At 39.2% G+C, this 16187-nt stretch overlaps 1 protein-coding gene across 2 annotated transcripts in view; it reads left to right on the top strand.

Annotated features, from left to right (window-relative positions):
• Nucleotides 1-8945: 8945 nt before the first annotated feature.
• DSCAM (DS cell adhesion molecule) overlaps nt 8946-16187 on the top strand; it is a 394390-nt gene continuing 387148 nt past the window's right edge. For both annotated transcript variants that reach the window (XM_034423965.3, XM_060694094.2), the window contains exon 1: nt 8946-9426. In XM_034423965.3, the coding sequence (XP_034279856.1) occupies nt 9384-9426 (43 nt within the window). In that variant the 5' untranslated portion in view covers nt 8946-9383. The remainder of the gene's footprint in view (nt 9427-16187) is intronic.

Genomic DNA, 16187 nt, shown 5'->3' with positions numbered 1-16187 from the left:
TGAAATTTTAAAAAAACTTGCTCAAATATTTATATAATAGTTTGGCCACAGTCTTTTTGTTCATCATGCAGCAGAAATGGCCATTCTTTTTGTGGCTAGATACTGCATTTTGCAGTCCTTGGGGGTGGATGGGGACATGATCAGGAACAGTGATATACTGAAAAAGATAGTGTTGGCAGTAATTAAATTAAAACTGTGCAAAGCACACCAAATACACGAGAGCCTTATTAAAGTTGTGATTTTTTCCCCCCACAAAAAATGGCACAATCCAATTGCAGTGAACTGCTGCCAAATATCAGCAGCTCAGACTTGCATTGCTCTGAGGAGATATATGCATCCAGAAAAATATTTTGTAACATATAGGATTGCCCACTCCAGGTGCAGAAGAAAAGGGAATGAAAAAGCTGATAGTTATACTGTATATCATTCCATTCCTTCCCATTCATAGCAAACTGCTATATAGGTAGTCCTCAACTTACAACCTTTTGTTTAGTGAATGTTTGAAGTTACAATGGCATTGAAAAAAGTGTCTTATGACCCTTTTTCACACTTATGGTTTCTGCGGCATCCCCATGGTCATGTGTTCAAAATTTGGACCCCTGGCAACTGATTCATATTTATGATGGTTGCAGTGTCCTGGGGTCATGTGACCATCTTGGCAACCTTTTGACAAGCAAAGGCAATGGGGAAGCCAGATTCACCTCACAACCATGTTACTAACTTAACAACTGCTGTGATTCACTTAACAACTGTGGCAAGAAAGGTCGTAATATGGTGCAAAACTCACTTAACAACTGTCTCAGAAACAGAATTTTTGGATTCAGTTGTGATTGTAAGTCAAGGACTACCTGTATTTATAATTTGATATCCAGATAAAACCTCTATCAATGATGTGATAGCATAACACAATAATTTGCATATATATGAGTTTTAAACAAAATCAAAAATAACAAATATAGTTACAGAGGTACAAACAAGATGTGTTTCATTTTACAAAGAGTGAATTAGTAATAAAAATTTAAAAGAAAACAATAGATATTTGTATCATGCGTTAAAAAATAGAGAATTCTTGGGTCAGTTGCTTAAATTTTAAATTTCCTTCACATTGCATAAAATATTTACAGTATTCAAATATGCACATATCAACAATCTATCAAGCTTAGACAGTCAGGAGGTGGGCAGAGGGGAGAGTGACTGACTGTGCACTGTGATGTCATGACACAAACTCTGTGAATTATGTACTTGTGATGCAAGTACAAAAAGCTGAAGCTTGCACTATAAAATTAATACACATTTCTTCATTTTTTTCATAAAAATTTCTAATTTTTAGCAGGTACCTGTGTCATTAGGATGGATTCACATTTCCAAAACCTGTCATAGTTCTAAAGGTATTTGAAATGGACAGTGATATAAATCTAAATAAATGGCTAGCTTTGTTGCCAAATTCAGTGATCATATTCCCAGTCAAATGAATATGTACAGTAAAGCGTCTCCCCTTACATTCCTGATTAGGGTATGATCCAGGGATGAAATGTAAAATCTTTTACTACTGGTTCTGTGGGCGTGGCTTGGTGGGGGGGGGAGTAATGTGACTGGGTGGGCGTGGTCAACTTTTTTAAAAAAAACTTTTCAAAACATTTTTTCTAATGCTTTGAAAAGCCTCTCTGCCAATCAGGAACTCAGCTGGGATCGTCAGAGACTTTTCAAAGCATTTTTTTTACCACCTCTTCGGCCAAGAGGTTGCAGAAAAAAATGCTTTGAAAAGCCTCTGAGCTTGGGCGATCATCAGAGGCTTTTTTTTTTATTTTTAAAAGCATTTTTTCATTGGAAGAGGTTGTAGAAAAAATGCTTTTAAAACTAAAAAAAAAAAGCCTCTGATGATCGTGCGGCTCAGCTGGGCATGGTGGGGGGGCACAGGGATTTTTGCTACCGGTTTTCCGAACCACCTGCCATCGCTACCGGATCGGGTGATCCGGTCCAAACCGGGAGCATTTCACCCCTGGTATGATCTCTTTCTCTACATAAAAAAACTGGGCCCTGTGACAATGCTTTCCCACATTGGCCTTGAATAAGGAAAGGTCATCTGAACCCTTTTACATTACAAACTATTGGGAAGAAGTGTTAAGGAAAACTAGGGTAAAAAAAATAGTTCTCCTAAATGCATTTCACTGGCTTTTCTAAGACGTTTGGCACATTTATTTTGAAAAAGTGTGTAGTGCCATAAAATAAATATTCAGATTTCAAATCTGAGAGATGCTTATTAACGAATATTTACTAAGTGTACTGGGATTTACTTTGGGATAAGTACATATAAGATTGCAATCAATGAAAATGCATAGAATTGTAGCCTTCCTTTTATAATGAAGCTTTTTGGTGTTAAACTGAACTTTATCTGACCCAAAAAAGTGACTCAAAATAGTCACTCTGTTTGCTAGGGATGCAAACAGGGATTTTATTAACCTTTCAGGAAAAAAAAGTAAGTGATGAGATGGAAGAATTAGGGCTTGTTCAAAACATTTTGTATCTAAATCAGATTAGCAAACGGCAGCCAACGAAGATAAATGCTTGCATTTCTGGCCTGCCAAGGTATTTTGCCAGATGAAGCTAAGAATTGGTTCCATCTTCCTTGTAGTAAAAAATACATGCAACTGTCCCTTCATAGCACCACATGTCAACCGGCTGAGGTGTCTTCCTCATGATGCTCAACAGGTAGGCTTACAGTTGTGTTTTAAATTGTTTGTGTCATTGAAGGAATAGCACCTGGAATGTTTCTGGGTTTGGGCTGAAATAAAGTCTAGAACAGTGATGGCGAACCTTTTAGAGACTGAGTGCCCAAACTACAACCCAGAACCCAATTATTTATCGTAAAGTGCCATCACAGCAATTTAACCTGAATAATGAGGTTTTACTACCTAAAATAATGATAAACACAGTGTTCAGCTAATTGTTCTAAGAAAAACATGATAAATGCACTTTTATGCCACTTCATTTTTCCCTGCTTTTGAAATATTACGTTTAGCAACAATAAAAAAGAAAAAAACTTTTGTAATATCTTTCCCTCTTTCCCTCCCACTCTTTCCCCCCTCTCTCTTTCCCTCCCTCCCTCTCTTTATCTCTCTCTGTCCCATCTATCTATCTATCTATCTATCTATCTATCTATCTATCTATCTATCTATCTATCTATCTATCTATCTATCCATCCATCCATCCATGCTCTCCTGTCCAGCTTCATGTGTCGTGTGAATCCAACCACTTGGGCTGTGGAGGGGGAGTGGAGGCTGGTAGGCAAAGCCAAGCATTAGAGAGCCACACAAAATAAGGCAACTCTTAACCTGGATCCTGTTGGGGAGATTCCCCCCCCTTTCCCTCTCCCTCTCTTCCCCTGCAGCAGGTACCCGGGCAGCCTGAGTGCAGCTCCCTCCTTGGAGGCGACCAGCAAGCAAACAAACGTGGCGCTCTGGCTGGGAGGTGGTGGTGTGGAGCCCCACGTCTGGCCAGTGAGAACAGAGCAGGCAGGGGGCACACCTTCCCCGCCACCGCTGCAGAACTGGTGCTAGTCAGTAGGGACGCGCAAGCAGAATGTTTGGAACTGTGCTCGGAGGAGTTTGCAAACGGGCTGGGTGGGGCTGCTTAGTGGGGAGATCCCAGTCCATTTGATTTGCTTCAGCACACAGTGGGAATGCAGAAGGCAGAAGAAATCTATGCCTCTCGATGTTCAGCCCTCAAAGACTCCTTTGGGGTGACTATTTCTGCTTTTGAAACATTACGTTTAGCAACAATAAAAAAGAAAAACTTTTGTAATATCATTTGTCTTTCCCTCCTGCTCTCTCTTTCCCTCCCCCCCACTTTTTCTCTCTACCCTCTCTCTGTTTCTCTCTCTCCCCCCCCCCCAGTGAACTGGTGCTGGGTGATGGGAATGACGTTCGAAGGCCAACAAGCCCAGGAACGTTGACGCCCACGTTCAGCTAGCTGGCGGGGAGGTGGGGCATCCCAACACAGGCAGCTCTGCAGGAAAAGCAACTGAGACAAGACGACATAGGGTCGCATTGTGGCTCTGCATCATAATTGGCTTCAGGAGAAGGGGACGCTGACTCCCCCATTGTGAAGCACACAAATGAAAAAGTTCACTCAATCAATTCGAACTTCGCGAAATCTTTTTCTTTTGCAAAAAGTTGGAATTGATTGAGTGAAACGTGATAGAGAAACGCGATTGGAGCTGGGCTGGGGTGACTGTGCATTTGCCCACAGAGAGGGCTCTGGATGTCACGTCTGGCACACGTGCCATAGGTTCGCCATCACGGGTCTAGCTAAACCTCTGCCACATATCAGTGCCCCTTCCCAGGCTTCTCAGCCCTCCCCCTTCCCTCTTTTGTCTGCCATTCCTTAGTTGCAGCCTTCCACTATGGCATGTTCCAGTGTTTTTCAACCTTAGCCACTTTAAGGGTCTGGACTTCAACTCCCAGAATTCCCCAGGTAGCCATTCTAGTTGTGGAATTTTGGGAGTTGAAGTCCAGAGCTCATAAATTAGCTAAGGTTTAAAAACACTGGCCTATCCTATTGGCTAGCCTGGATCTTCTTGGCCACTCCCTCTCCTTCCCTCTGACTCCCATCAACTATCCCATTGCTAATGTCCATACAAGTGAAGATTATTCTTCATTCTTGGTTCCCCCCCACCATTGTTCCCCCCTCACCCCAAACAACTATGCTCTACTCAAAATCTGCAATAAAATAGCCTCACTTTGTGCTGTAGATGGACCTAAAATAAAAAAAAAGAAAAGAAAACATAAATAAAAAATAAACATAAAATTTAAAACATAATTACTTTGGTTTGTAAATGAACCACTCCACATCAACTGTTTCACAGGCAGAATGGTTTGCACATAGAACATTTTTCACACTTCTTATTTTAAATGTGCACTTAAAAGAAACCATTTAAAGGAAAATCAGGGGACAGTAAAGGCCTCAGAACTGAAAGCATTGACTCCATTAATTCAATGCAGTTTCTGCATGCAGAAAACTATGTTCTGGATAACAGCCTAAGAAACAGTGATTCAGCTTAGCTTTGTTCCCTAAGAACAATCTAAGAGTAGGTGTAAATCAAATGGTGTTGGCATCACTTACATTACTTTTAGGCACTTTAACAAAATTATCAATTTAAATATGAGACTATCAGCAATATGTCCATCTGTTACATGTAAACCATCAGTGCTTCAAAATGTAACATATACATTTTCATGCAATAACTTTGGACTGAGAGGCACGATTGAGATAAATACCATTGCACATTCTATTGTTATGAACTTACAGTTTACTCCTCAATAAGGATCCTTATTACAAGCTCTCTGTTCCTCACTCTTAAACACATAGAACTGACCCTCAATCTTGCCTCTTCAGTTGCTTTCTACAGCCCACTAAATTTTAGATTGACCATCTTTCTTTTTGTCCAGTGCCTTGTTGCCCTCACCCAGCTATCTTTATCTCTCTTTCTTTGTCCTCATGCTGTCTTAATATTGAATTCTCTAGTAGAAGAATTTAGTTTTGGCCTTGAAAAGGAATGGGAAAGATGAAAACAGGAAGCACAATTTAATTTAATTTAATTTCCAATTTATATACCGCCCTTCTCCCTGAGGACTCAGGACGGTGTACAGCCAAGATAAAAAACATAGAATACAAATATTAAAACATTTAAAAATATATATAAATTTTGGCCCGAAAGTTAAAAAACCACAGACTAATTAAAAGAATTTAAAAATTTCTTCTTAAGCCAACCTGGCTTGCTGAAAAAGATGGGTTTTCAGGGAACGACGGAAGGCATTGAGGTCATGTATTCTCCTTATCTCCGGGGGCAACTGATTCCAGAGGGTGGGAGCCCCCACAGAGAAGGCCCTCCCCCTGGGGGCCACCAGCCTACATTGTTTGGCTGATGGCACCCTGAGGAGGCCCTCTCTGTGGGAGCGCACGGGTCGATGGGAGGTCGTCGGTAGCAGCAGGCGGTCTCGCAGATAGCTAGGCCCTATGCCATGGAGCGCTTTAAAGGTGATAACCAACACCTTGAAGCGCACCTGGAAGACCACTGGGAGCCAGTGCAGCTCACGCAGGAGCGGTGTTACATGGGAGCGCCATGTTGCTCCCATCACTACCCGCGCTGCTGCATTCTGGACCAGCTGGAGCCTCTGGGTGCTCTTCAAGGGGAGCCCCATGTAGAGAGCATTGCAGTAGTCAAGGCGAGAGGTGACGAGGGCGTGAGTGACTGTGCACAAGGAATCCCGATCGAGAAAGGGCCGCAACTGGCGAATCAGGCGAACCTGATAAAAGGTCCCCCTGGTAACAGCCATCAGATGTTCCTCCAAAGACAGCTGCCTATCCAGGAGGACTCCCAGATTGTGAGCCTTTTCAGTGGGGGCCAAAGACTCGCCCCCAATAGTCAGTGATGGAGTTAACTGACTATATCGGGATGCCGGGAGCCACAGCCACTCAGTCTTGGAAGGGTTGAGCTTGAGCCTATTCCTCCCCATCCAGATCCGCACAGCCTCCAGGCACTGGGACATCACTTCAAGGGCATCGTTGGGGTGGCCTGGGGTGGAGATGTACAGCTGGGTGTCATCAGCGTACTGATGGTATCTCACCCCAAAGCCATGGATGATCTCACCCAGCGGCTTCACATAAATGTTGAACAGAAGGGGCGAGAGGACCGATCCCTGTGGCACTCCACAGATGAGAGGCCTCAAGGTCGACCTCTGCCCCCCTGCCAACACAAACTGCGACCGGTCGGAGAGAAAGGAAGAGAACCACCGCAACATAGTGCCTCCCACCCCCAACTCTTCCAGCCGGTGCAGCATGATACCATGGTCGATGGTATCAAAAGCCGCTGAGAGATCTAATAGGACCAGAACAAAGGAATAACCCCTGTCCCGAGCCCTCCAGAGATCATCCACCAACGCGACCAATGCCGTTTCCGTGCTGTGCCCAGACCTGAAACCCGACTGGAACGGATCTAGATAGGATGTTTCCTCCAGGAATTGCGGAAACTGTTGCGCGACCACACTCTCAACAACCTTCGCAATGAAGTGAAGGTTGGAGACAGGACGATAGTTAGCCAATATTGCCGGATCCAGGGACGGCTTCTTGAGGAGAAGCCTCACCACCGCCTCTTTCAGGGCAGCGGGGAAGTGACCCTCACTCAACGAAGCATTAATGACGCCCTGGAGCCAGCCTCGTGTAACCTCCCGGGAAGCCAGTACCAACCAGGAGGGACACGGGTCCAGTAAACATGTGGCCGCACTAAGTCTCCCCAAAATCCTGTCCACATCATCGCAAGAAAAAGACTCAGAACAGCCTTGCCTTGACCTTCAGAAACTGTATTTATATGCAAGATATATATTCTGTGACTTTATTTACTTTACTGTTAAAGTTGATGGTGTAAGTTATGTTTCTGTTTTTTGATGTATAAAAAAGAGAATGCAAGATAAAAGAAAATTAATATTTCTGATAATCTTTTTAGGTGGCATTTTGTATAATCTAGGATCTTCGTTTTTGAGAATATTTTGCAGTAGCTTTAATAAATAGTACAGAATTGGTTTGCTATTTGTTAACCACTCAAAACGTGTTTCTATTAATTAGCTTTAAAATGTTATAAACAAACAAACAAATATGTGTTTACCACTAAAGAACTTGGTCTTACCTACCAATGTTATTCTGGGATGTATTACAGAATACTGTATAATTCCTAACTCTCAGACATGTACAAGTTTTGTTCTAATATTATATATATTGAACATTTGACTCATGATCTGATTTATTTTCAAGAATTCTGTTTTTCTTACCAAGAAGGTCTTATTACCTCCAAAAGTAAAATCTGAGTATCTAAAAAAGCTGATATTGTAAACTAATTATAGCTATTCATAGATCTTGTTTTAACACACTAGAATCAATCACACACTTTTTTCTTGGTCATTTGAAGTTCATTAAATATAACAATTTTAGGTAAATAAGTAAGTTTGAGTTCAAATTTGAAAAACCAGAATGCCAGTGTCATCTTGAGTTTGCACATGAAATAAAGGCCAGAGAATTTGCGCCAAAGGTTTGGATTGGAATTTTGCATTACTGTAATATACACTTTAAATATGGGCTGTAAGAATCAATTTTTGGAGTAATTCCAATCTGTAGATACAACTACAAATGCCTATGCATGCAGTTTTTCTTTAATATTTTAGGGAACTACACTGGAGGCCTTTAAAAGAGGCTTTTAATATCTTCCTCTATTCGGTTTTCATTTTAATAGGCCAGTCTGGATGTTGTCATGGTAGCCATCTTGTAAACCGGCAGAGGGTGGTGCTGTATAAGTGTGCGTATGTGTGTCATTGTGGACACAAATGTGGGTATTTCTATTCTTTTTACCTTTATAGAATTCCATTCAGGTAGAATCCATTGGGGAAATACAAAAAACTAGAGCAGGCATTTTTCTAATGGAACAGGCCTAAAAGTATTGTGCTGTCCATTTTTAATCACCTACCTTGCATATTAATAAAAAAGACGATCAAAATTGGACTGAAGCCTTTGCAACCTGTCATTAATAAGCAAACTCTGTTCTTTTTTAGTGTAGAAAAATATTGATTTAGGTTTCAGAAATGTAGCTTAATTTGGTAAATTTATCTGTGCACTGTGTGATGGCCTTCCACAGTTGTCATCACCTTGTCAACGCATTATATTTAAAAATCAGAATCTATCTGAGGAGGGAAGATGACTTGGCATGGAGGGAAGGTCTGTGCAGCTCCAGCAATTGCTCTGGCCGGCTGGGTCTCTCTCTCCCTCTCTCCTCCTCCCCCCCCATCCCTCCCTCTCTCTCTCCTCCTGCCTGAAGAAGGGAGCGAGGGCTGCGACTGGCGGAGGAGGCTTGCGAGAGGGTTAATGCTCTCCGCCAGGCAGGGAAGGTTAGCAGAGGGATCAATGTGATTAAGGCGGTAGGAGAGGAAAGATGCGCCTGCTGCCTGGCTGCGGTGGCTGAAGGGTGGTGCGCGGGGAGCCGCCTGCCTGCTTGCCGCAGAGAAAGGGCCGGATATGACCAGGAACGGTCCTCTGCCTTTGCTGGAGGGCGGCTTCACCTGTGGACCTGCTCCTGCCAACCTGCCAGCCTCTACCTGGGCCAGGAAGGAGGACCCACCTGAGGTGCCCGCGGCCGCCTCCCTTTCGCCCCGAGCTGCATCTCCGTGCCAGAGAAAGGCAGAGTCCGCGGCGAAGAGACGCTGAAGGCGAGGCGGGCAGCGCGTTGGCTGGAAGGGCACCGAGGCAGGAGCAGGGCTGGTCCCCTCTTGGCTGGCTGCGGGAGAGGAAGCGGGCGGCGAGCGGAGCCCAGACGTGGCTGGGAGGCGAGCAAGGCGCAGGGCATGTGGAGGCTGGCCGCCCTCTTGTTCCAGAGCATCTTGAATGGTGAGCCGGCGGGTCGGGCGGACTTCGGGGGCCGGTGGGCGAAGGGCGGGGAGTTGCGGAGAGACTGGCGCGTTGACCGAATCGCTTCTCGTTTCTCTTCAAGCCTTGTGACCAGCTCCGGGACGACGAAGACAAAAATTGCTCTCTAATAATCGAAATTAGCTTACTTAGCAAAGTGGCAGATTGCAAGCGGTATGCCGTGTCTCTGTCTCCTTTAGTACCGAAGTATGCTTGATGAAATGGAGAAGTCTGCGTCCTTTCCTGTTACCCTTGTAACAATACAGAATTATAACCTACAGTGTGTATATCTGCAGGAAGGACATTGGGCTTCTCAAAGGTTGAGAAAGAAAAAAGCCATTTATTTTTTAAAATTTTTCAGACCCTCATTACTTTTTATCCAATATTATAGTTTAGGAACTATGATATCAACCTGCCTCTCTTTCTCTCTCTTATGGCAATGGCAATGACATTTCTTATATACTCATCCCCTCATTTATGTAAAAAATATGCACTAATAATCGATACATCACCTGATAGGGGCTTGGGGGCTTTATCAACCAATTTTGAGAGTTATAGAAGTGAAAAGGTAAAACGTCACTTTAATATTTTTGTAAATGCAGTATTCCTTCTCAATGTTTTTCTCTTCAGAATTCATGCAATTTTTAAATGCCTAGTTAAAGGTACTTTTGTTAAATACCTTAATTCAATTAAATGGTGTATCATATTCCTTTTGAAGAAAAGAGATCCTAGTTTTTTAAACCTGATACTAAAGACAGCTTGGAGGTGAAATGGAGAACAATCCCAGCATGAATTTGCTGTTAAATGGCATTCTGGTTTTTCAAATTTGAAAGGACAGTTCTCTTCAAGGTGTCATTAATATGCTGACAATTAAAATAAAAATATATTTCTAATTTCCAAAATAGGAAAAGCAGGCAGAAACAGAATATTGGTAGTAAGGCTGAATGAGAATTGAAGCATGGGTGGGGGTGTGCAGGGAAAATGGAAAGATACAAATAATTGAAGCTCCAAGCAGAGGGCGAGAAGTGAATGTTGTATGAGGTGCTGAGGTTTGCTTAGCCATACTCTAGAAGAAAAAATATATTGCCAAAAAAAGCAAATTTAGCAATAAGGAATGAAATTAAGAAATACTTAGAATGCTTCCAGGTGTAGCTTCATAGTGTAAAATGATTAACTTTGGAAATTGTCATAGCCTAATTGCAACAAGTTTTATCATTTAAGGGTGATTTTTTTTAATTTTTTTTTGCTACCAGAAATAGTTCCCTGCGACCTCTGCAGGAAGACACCTTTTAGAATACAGATTTCCTGTCTTTTTTGGGGGGAGGGGTGGATAGGCCACGAAAGTCTATTTTTAGCTGACATTATTACCTTAAGCATAAATCAGCATTATCAGAGAATGTAAATAATTTGCTTTAAATTATATAACCAAATTAAAGAAGAAAAAACCACATCTAAAGCCCTAGCTTCATACAGTACATTCTTGTTATAAATGCCACAATGGAAGCCCACATCAGAGAAATAGTGACTTATTTGTGTGTGCATGGGAGGTTATAGTGGAAAGGTTTACGACTGCACTGACAGTTTTAGTCTTTATGCTTATAATCATTACCAATGCGAATATTCATTTCTTTACTCAGTAAACCAAAGCAGATGAGCTACTTAGCTTTTTAGTTCCTTGATGAATAAGCCATCATATTGGGAGATGTTATATGCGCACATATGAATGTAAATAATGAAAAATTGGAACTGTAAATTTAATAGAAATTATGTCCTTCATTAATATCACCCTTTCCTTCATCAGAAAGTACTAAGTGTTTCTAATGTAATTCAATTTTTTTAACAACAGAAAGATTTGAGAGAATTTTTTTTTGCATTTTATTATATATAGGAAAAATAACAAATTGGTTGAGAGTAATACACAGACACACACACACACGTGTGTATATATATATGTTCCTTAAATGAAATATGAAATTTTATCCAGAGTTGTCACTTCTCTGTTATAAATGCTCAGTGACTGATGCTTTTAAAGCAGTTGAATAAATATGAAAAAATAAGAATAAATATGAATAAATCAGAAAAAAGATATTATTATTATTATTTGGTGGCTTTTTATCAAAATAGATTATTCTGCAACAATTGCATAACTGCCCAGTTGTTCTCTTAGAGGTTTTCTTTTGAAAAAGAATATGCTGTTACAAATATATTTGTTTCTGTTATTCTGTAGACAATGAGATAAAATAAGAATAGCATGTAAAATTACCATTTTATTTGTAATGATTTATATCTTATCTAAATTCATTTGTAAAATACATCAATGGTCCCGATTTAGAAACATAGTTGTGCTTTGGCCTAGTCTATAGATGAATCTGGTTATTGTATGAAATACAATGTATCAATTTTATTGATAATTCTTTTAATATTTTGAGCATAGTTGATAATTATTATTACAAGATTAGTTCCCTTTTAATTTTTAAAATGAATAAAATGGCATCAATTGTAAATGTGATTCTTCTGTTTTTGTCAGAAGAGAAGTATAAATTTTCAGACCAGTTATGTTAATTACTTCGATACTATCAAGAGTCATGTAGCTATTAGCCTGTCTAACTAACTATGACAAGTTCTTTGGTTCATTGTACTGAGGAATTTTTAATATGAGTATGATAAAAAAGAAATTTTGTGTAATTGTTATTTATATTGAGCCTGCAATATATAGATAAAACATTAGATTTAAAATTGACCTTGAATTATTTAGTTTGTTTGAAATTTAACTTAGGACTTCTAGAGTTTTTTTAAAAAAACGTAAGTATTTTATATATAATTAATATGTATGCCAATTTGTTATTTTTTTTCTTTCTAGTGCTTGTGTTGCATAATATTTGTTGATACACACATAGTCAAAAAAGAATCAATAAAAATTAAGTTGCAACCAATAAACTAGAGGTAATGCTAAAAATAGACGCCTATTAAAAGATTTTTCTTGGAATGTATAATGCATGCACTTATCCATCTTTTACAAACTAGAGTGTTTATATTTTATTAATAGATTAAAACACTGGAATCATGGGAAAAGAATTAAACTGGAGAAGTAATGGTAGCACTATACATTTTATGAGGGCATAAAAGTCACACTTCATATATGGTTTTAAAAAATAAATATTAAAATTATCTATTTGTTTTGGTGAGATAGATGTTGAATTTAACTGTGCTTTGTTATCTTTCCTCTCAATATTGGAAACATGTTTAATAGAAGCATTATATATATATTATATATTTAATAGAAGCACGCACGCACATGCACACGCACACACACATATGATCTGAGAGATGACATGACACATAGGATTTGAATGTGCCTCTCATCTCTATTCATGTATGATTGCATACTGAACAGGGCTTCTGGACAGGGAGACCCCCTGGTTATATCATGGTGAGGCTCTAAAAAATGAAAACATTTAGATGCCTGTATTTTTAACAGAAGTTACAAATTACGTATTTTTAAAAGATTATAACTGTTTTTAATATGTATTAGTATTAGCAAAATTATAAATTAGTTAATTTATAATTTTATATGTAGTGTTAGCCATCCTGAATGCTACTTTTAACAAAGAGTTGAAATAACAACAATTAAAAGAAATTAACTTCTTGGCAAATAAAAAGGAAGCATTTGAAGATATCGCATCATCTCATAATGCATACATACATGTGTGCAGGACTGAATTAGAATTTGAATAGAGTTGGGGAATTAGTATACTGTACTAATTTTACTAGAAGCTTCACTTTACATAGGCATTAAGTATAATATGCAAGCTTGGTTATAGGAAAAATCATTTTAGAAAAAATCTATGTTGACCATATTTTCTTTCTGGCAATGACTGCTAACAAGGAAGAGAAATAATATTTGCATTGATTAGGAAGGCAGGTGCATTTCAGACAAATAATTCCTGTATGCATCTAATGGTAGCCTAATAGCAAGGTGTTTTAATATGCACCAGGTTTAGTCCTTTTGATGGATTTCCCCAGATACATCACAAGATTATGAGCCATTGTGCTGTCTACTTGCAAGCCTGTATTTTAGGACACTAGTGGGCAGCAAATCATGCAACACTGGGAACTTTTTATAGTATTAGAGAAATAGAGAGCAACTCTTCAGTGGATGGAATGCATTTTAATAGCTTTTCAGAATCCCTACTTCATCCTTTGGCATGCCAGACAACTGTCTGTCTGTCTGTCTAGCTTGCTTGCTTGCTTGATTTTCTTTCTTTCTTTCTTTCTTTCTTTCTTTCTTTCTTTCTTTCTTTCTTTCTTTCTTTCTTTCTTTCTTTCTTTCTTCCTCTTTCTCTCTCTCTCTCTCTCTCTCTCTCTCTCCCTCCCTCCCTCCCTCCCTCCCTCCCTCCCTCCCTCTTCCCTGTTTGAATTGTAACTTCTATTGAAGAATTCAGGAGGTTTTGTGTCAAAATGTACTTTCTTTTTAAATGCAATGAAAACTAATTGTAACAGAGGATAGTGGAACAGATGAGAAGTGGGGATATAGAAGCTTAAAAGTTTTCCCAGTCTTCAGGATTTGTCCTTCAAATTTAGATTTTTTGTTACTGAAAGAGGACTGCAATTCAGAAAAGATAATCCATGCAAGAAATCTGCATGGCTTGAATTGGCTTGAAGCAGGAAAAAGAAAGCAGCCTTAGGAGAAAGCAACCTCATAGACTAGATTAGAGGAGTGTTTCTGGCAATTTGAGTGAGTAGGGAATAGTAATTGTTTAAACCACAATGATCTTGTAATATTCTGAATATTAGTAATGTTTGTTGTCTATATCCTCCAGTTTGAATGTGGAGATATATTAACACACACATTTGTGTTTATATGTATTATTTTCTGAAGGGAATAAATAAACAAACAGATAATAATGGCAGTAGCCTTTGTGCCATAAATGGCATTACCTGTCCCTTCTCTGGTTTTATTTTCTGTTAGAAATTTATTCATTTATTTTCCACAATATGCAACGATATTTTAAAATATCTATTTCTAAAATCATATAGAAATATTTTAGAAAAGTTTGACAATTTATTGCTTATTGTATTGGGAAAATATGCAGTATATGTGCTATTAGAGTTTTGGTGGTGCAGTGGTTAGAATGCAGGCTAATTCTGCTGACTGCCAGCAGTTTGGTAGTTTGGGTCTCACCGGCTCAAGATTGACTCAGTCTTCCATCCTTCCGAGGTTGGTAAACTGAGGAGCCAGATTGTTGGGGGCAATATGCTGACTCTGTAAACTGCTTAGAGATGGCTGTAAAGCAGTATATAAGTCTAAGTGCTGTTGCTATCATCCCAGCTATCATCCCAATTTTCATCTCTGACTGTTTGGTGATTAGACTAACCTTCCCAAGACACAGAGCTTTCTCAGTTGTTGAGCGCCTGCTGTGGAATTTACCCAGTTATTTGGTTTCCTAGTTGATTGATTCTAAAATGGGGTCAAAAAGGCTTATGTGTTTTCATTCCCATTTAACTGTTAGATTTTGAATTCTGCTTTCAAATTATAACTTTATTCATCTGTTTATTTTATAATATTTATAACCTATCACAATACATTTATTTACTTGCTACATTTCTAAGCTGCCCAATTCCAAATGTCTCTGGCTAGCTTCACACACACACACACACACACACATAAATTAGCCATTAGCTGGGGGAACAAACTACTACATTTCTACAACCCCCTCCCCAAATGGTTCTATCTCAATCACCTAACTGAAACCCAGTGATGGTTTGTGTTGGGGATAGGTTTTAAAGATTTTTTCCACACATTTCTTCCCTGTTCCAAAGGGCAGATGTAGTGACAGAGAAGAGCTATTTCCTAGGTTTGTTAGGTTGTATCACTCAATTGGTGAGATCAAAGCCACCTTGTCAGAGTGAACATGAGGGAAAGATACTGTAGAAGGCTATGGTCCCTTAATTAGCAAGGCCCCAGGCCGTATAGATGATAACCAGAATCTTGAATTACACCTGAAACCAACTGATATCCAAGGTAGTTCATGTGGGAAAGGTGTGAAGTTGGGCATAGTGGAGTTTGGCTGCCCATTCGGGATCATGATGGACCAGCTGTAGCTTCTTAAAACTAAAATCATTTAATTTGTGGATCCAAAGATTCCTTCAACAAACTGCTTTAGGTTGTTTCTCAGCTGTACCCCTAGATGTTATTCAATAAAATTGAAGTTCCATTGGGAGTTCCATTGAGGTGGCCTGATGTTATGCATGATTACCATTTTATTATTAAATTTGGAAATAATTTGTATCCTGGTATAAGACTAAGGCTTGTAAGTAGATAAACTTCAGGAATGAAAACCAGGATCTTTTTAGGTTTGAAACTCTGAAGATACGTTGCTTTTGGGAATGCCCATTGTTAATTAAATGGGAACATTCTGTTAGACTTTTGTGCACTGATTACTAATTTAAGGAATTATGCTGATGAAGGAAATGTGGGGCACTATCAGTTTGTAATGAAAAGTTCTATGTATGCTAGAAGGGAAGTGGAGAATGGATAAAATGAATCTATAGAATTAGTTCATCTTTATATTGGCAGAAGAATCAGTAACTCAGATTTTTTCAGTTCTGATTTGTTGTCATTGTGACTTTTTAATTAATGGGTGTTTAATTTTTGAATATTAAGTTGTTATTTTATAGTATTTCGTATTAGTATTTAATATTAATGTGAAAAAATGTTTACTTCAAATGAAGTATGTAAAATT

The sequence above is a fragment of the Pantherophis guttatus genome, chromosome 5 (genome assembly GCF_059756535.1).
Source record: "Pantherophis guttatus breed Tessera chromosome 5, ASM5975653v1, whole genome shotgun sequence".
Lineage (NCBI taxonomy): Eukaryota > Metazoa > Chordata > Lepidosauria > Squamata > Colubridae > Pantherophis > Pantherophis guttatus.
The sequence above is the reverse complement of the archived record's forward strand: the minus strand, read 5'-3'. Positions and strand labels throughout refer to the sequence as shown.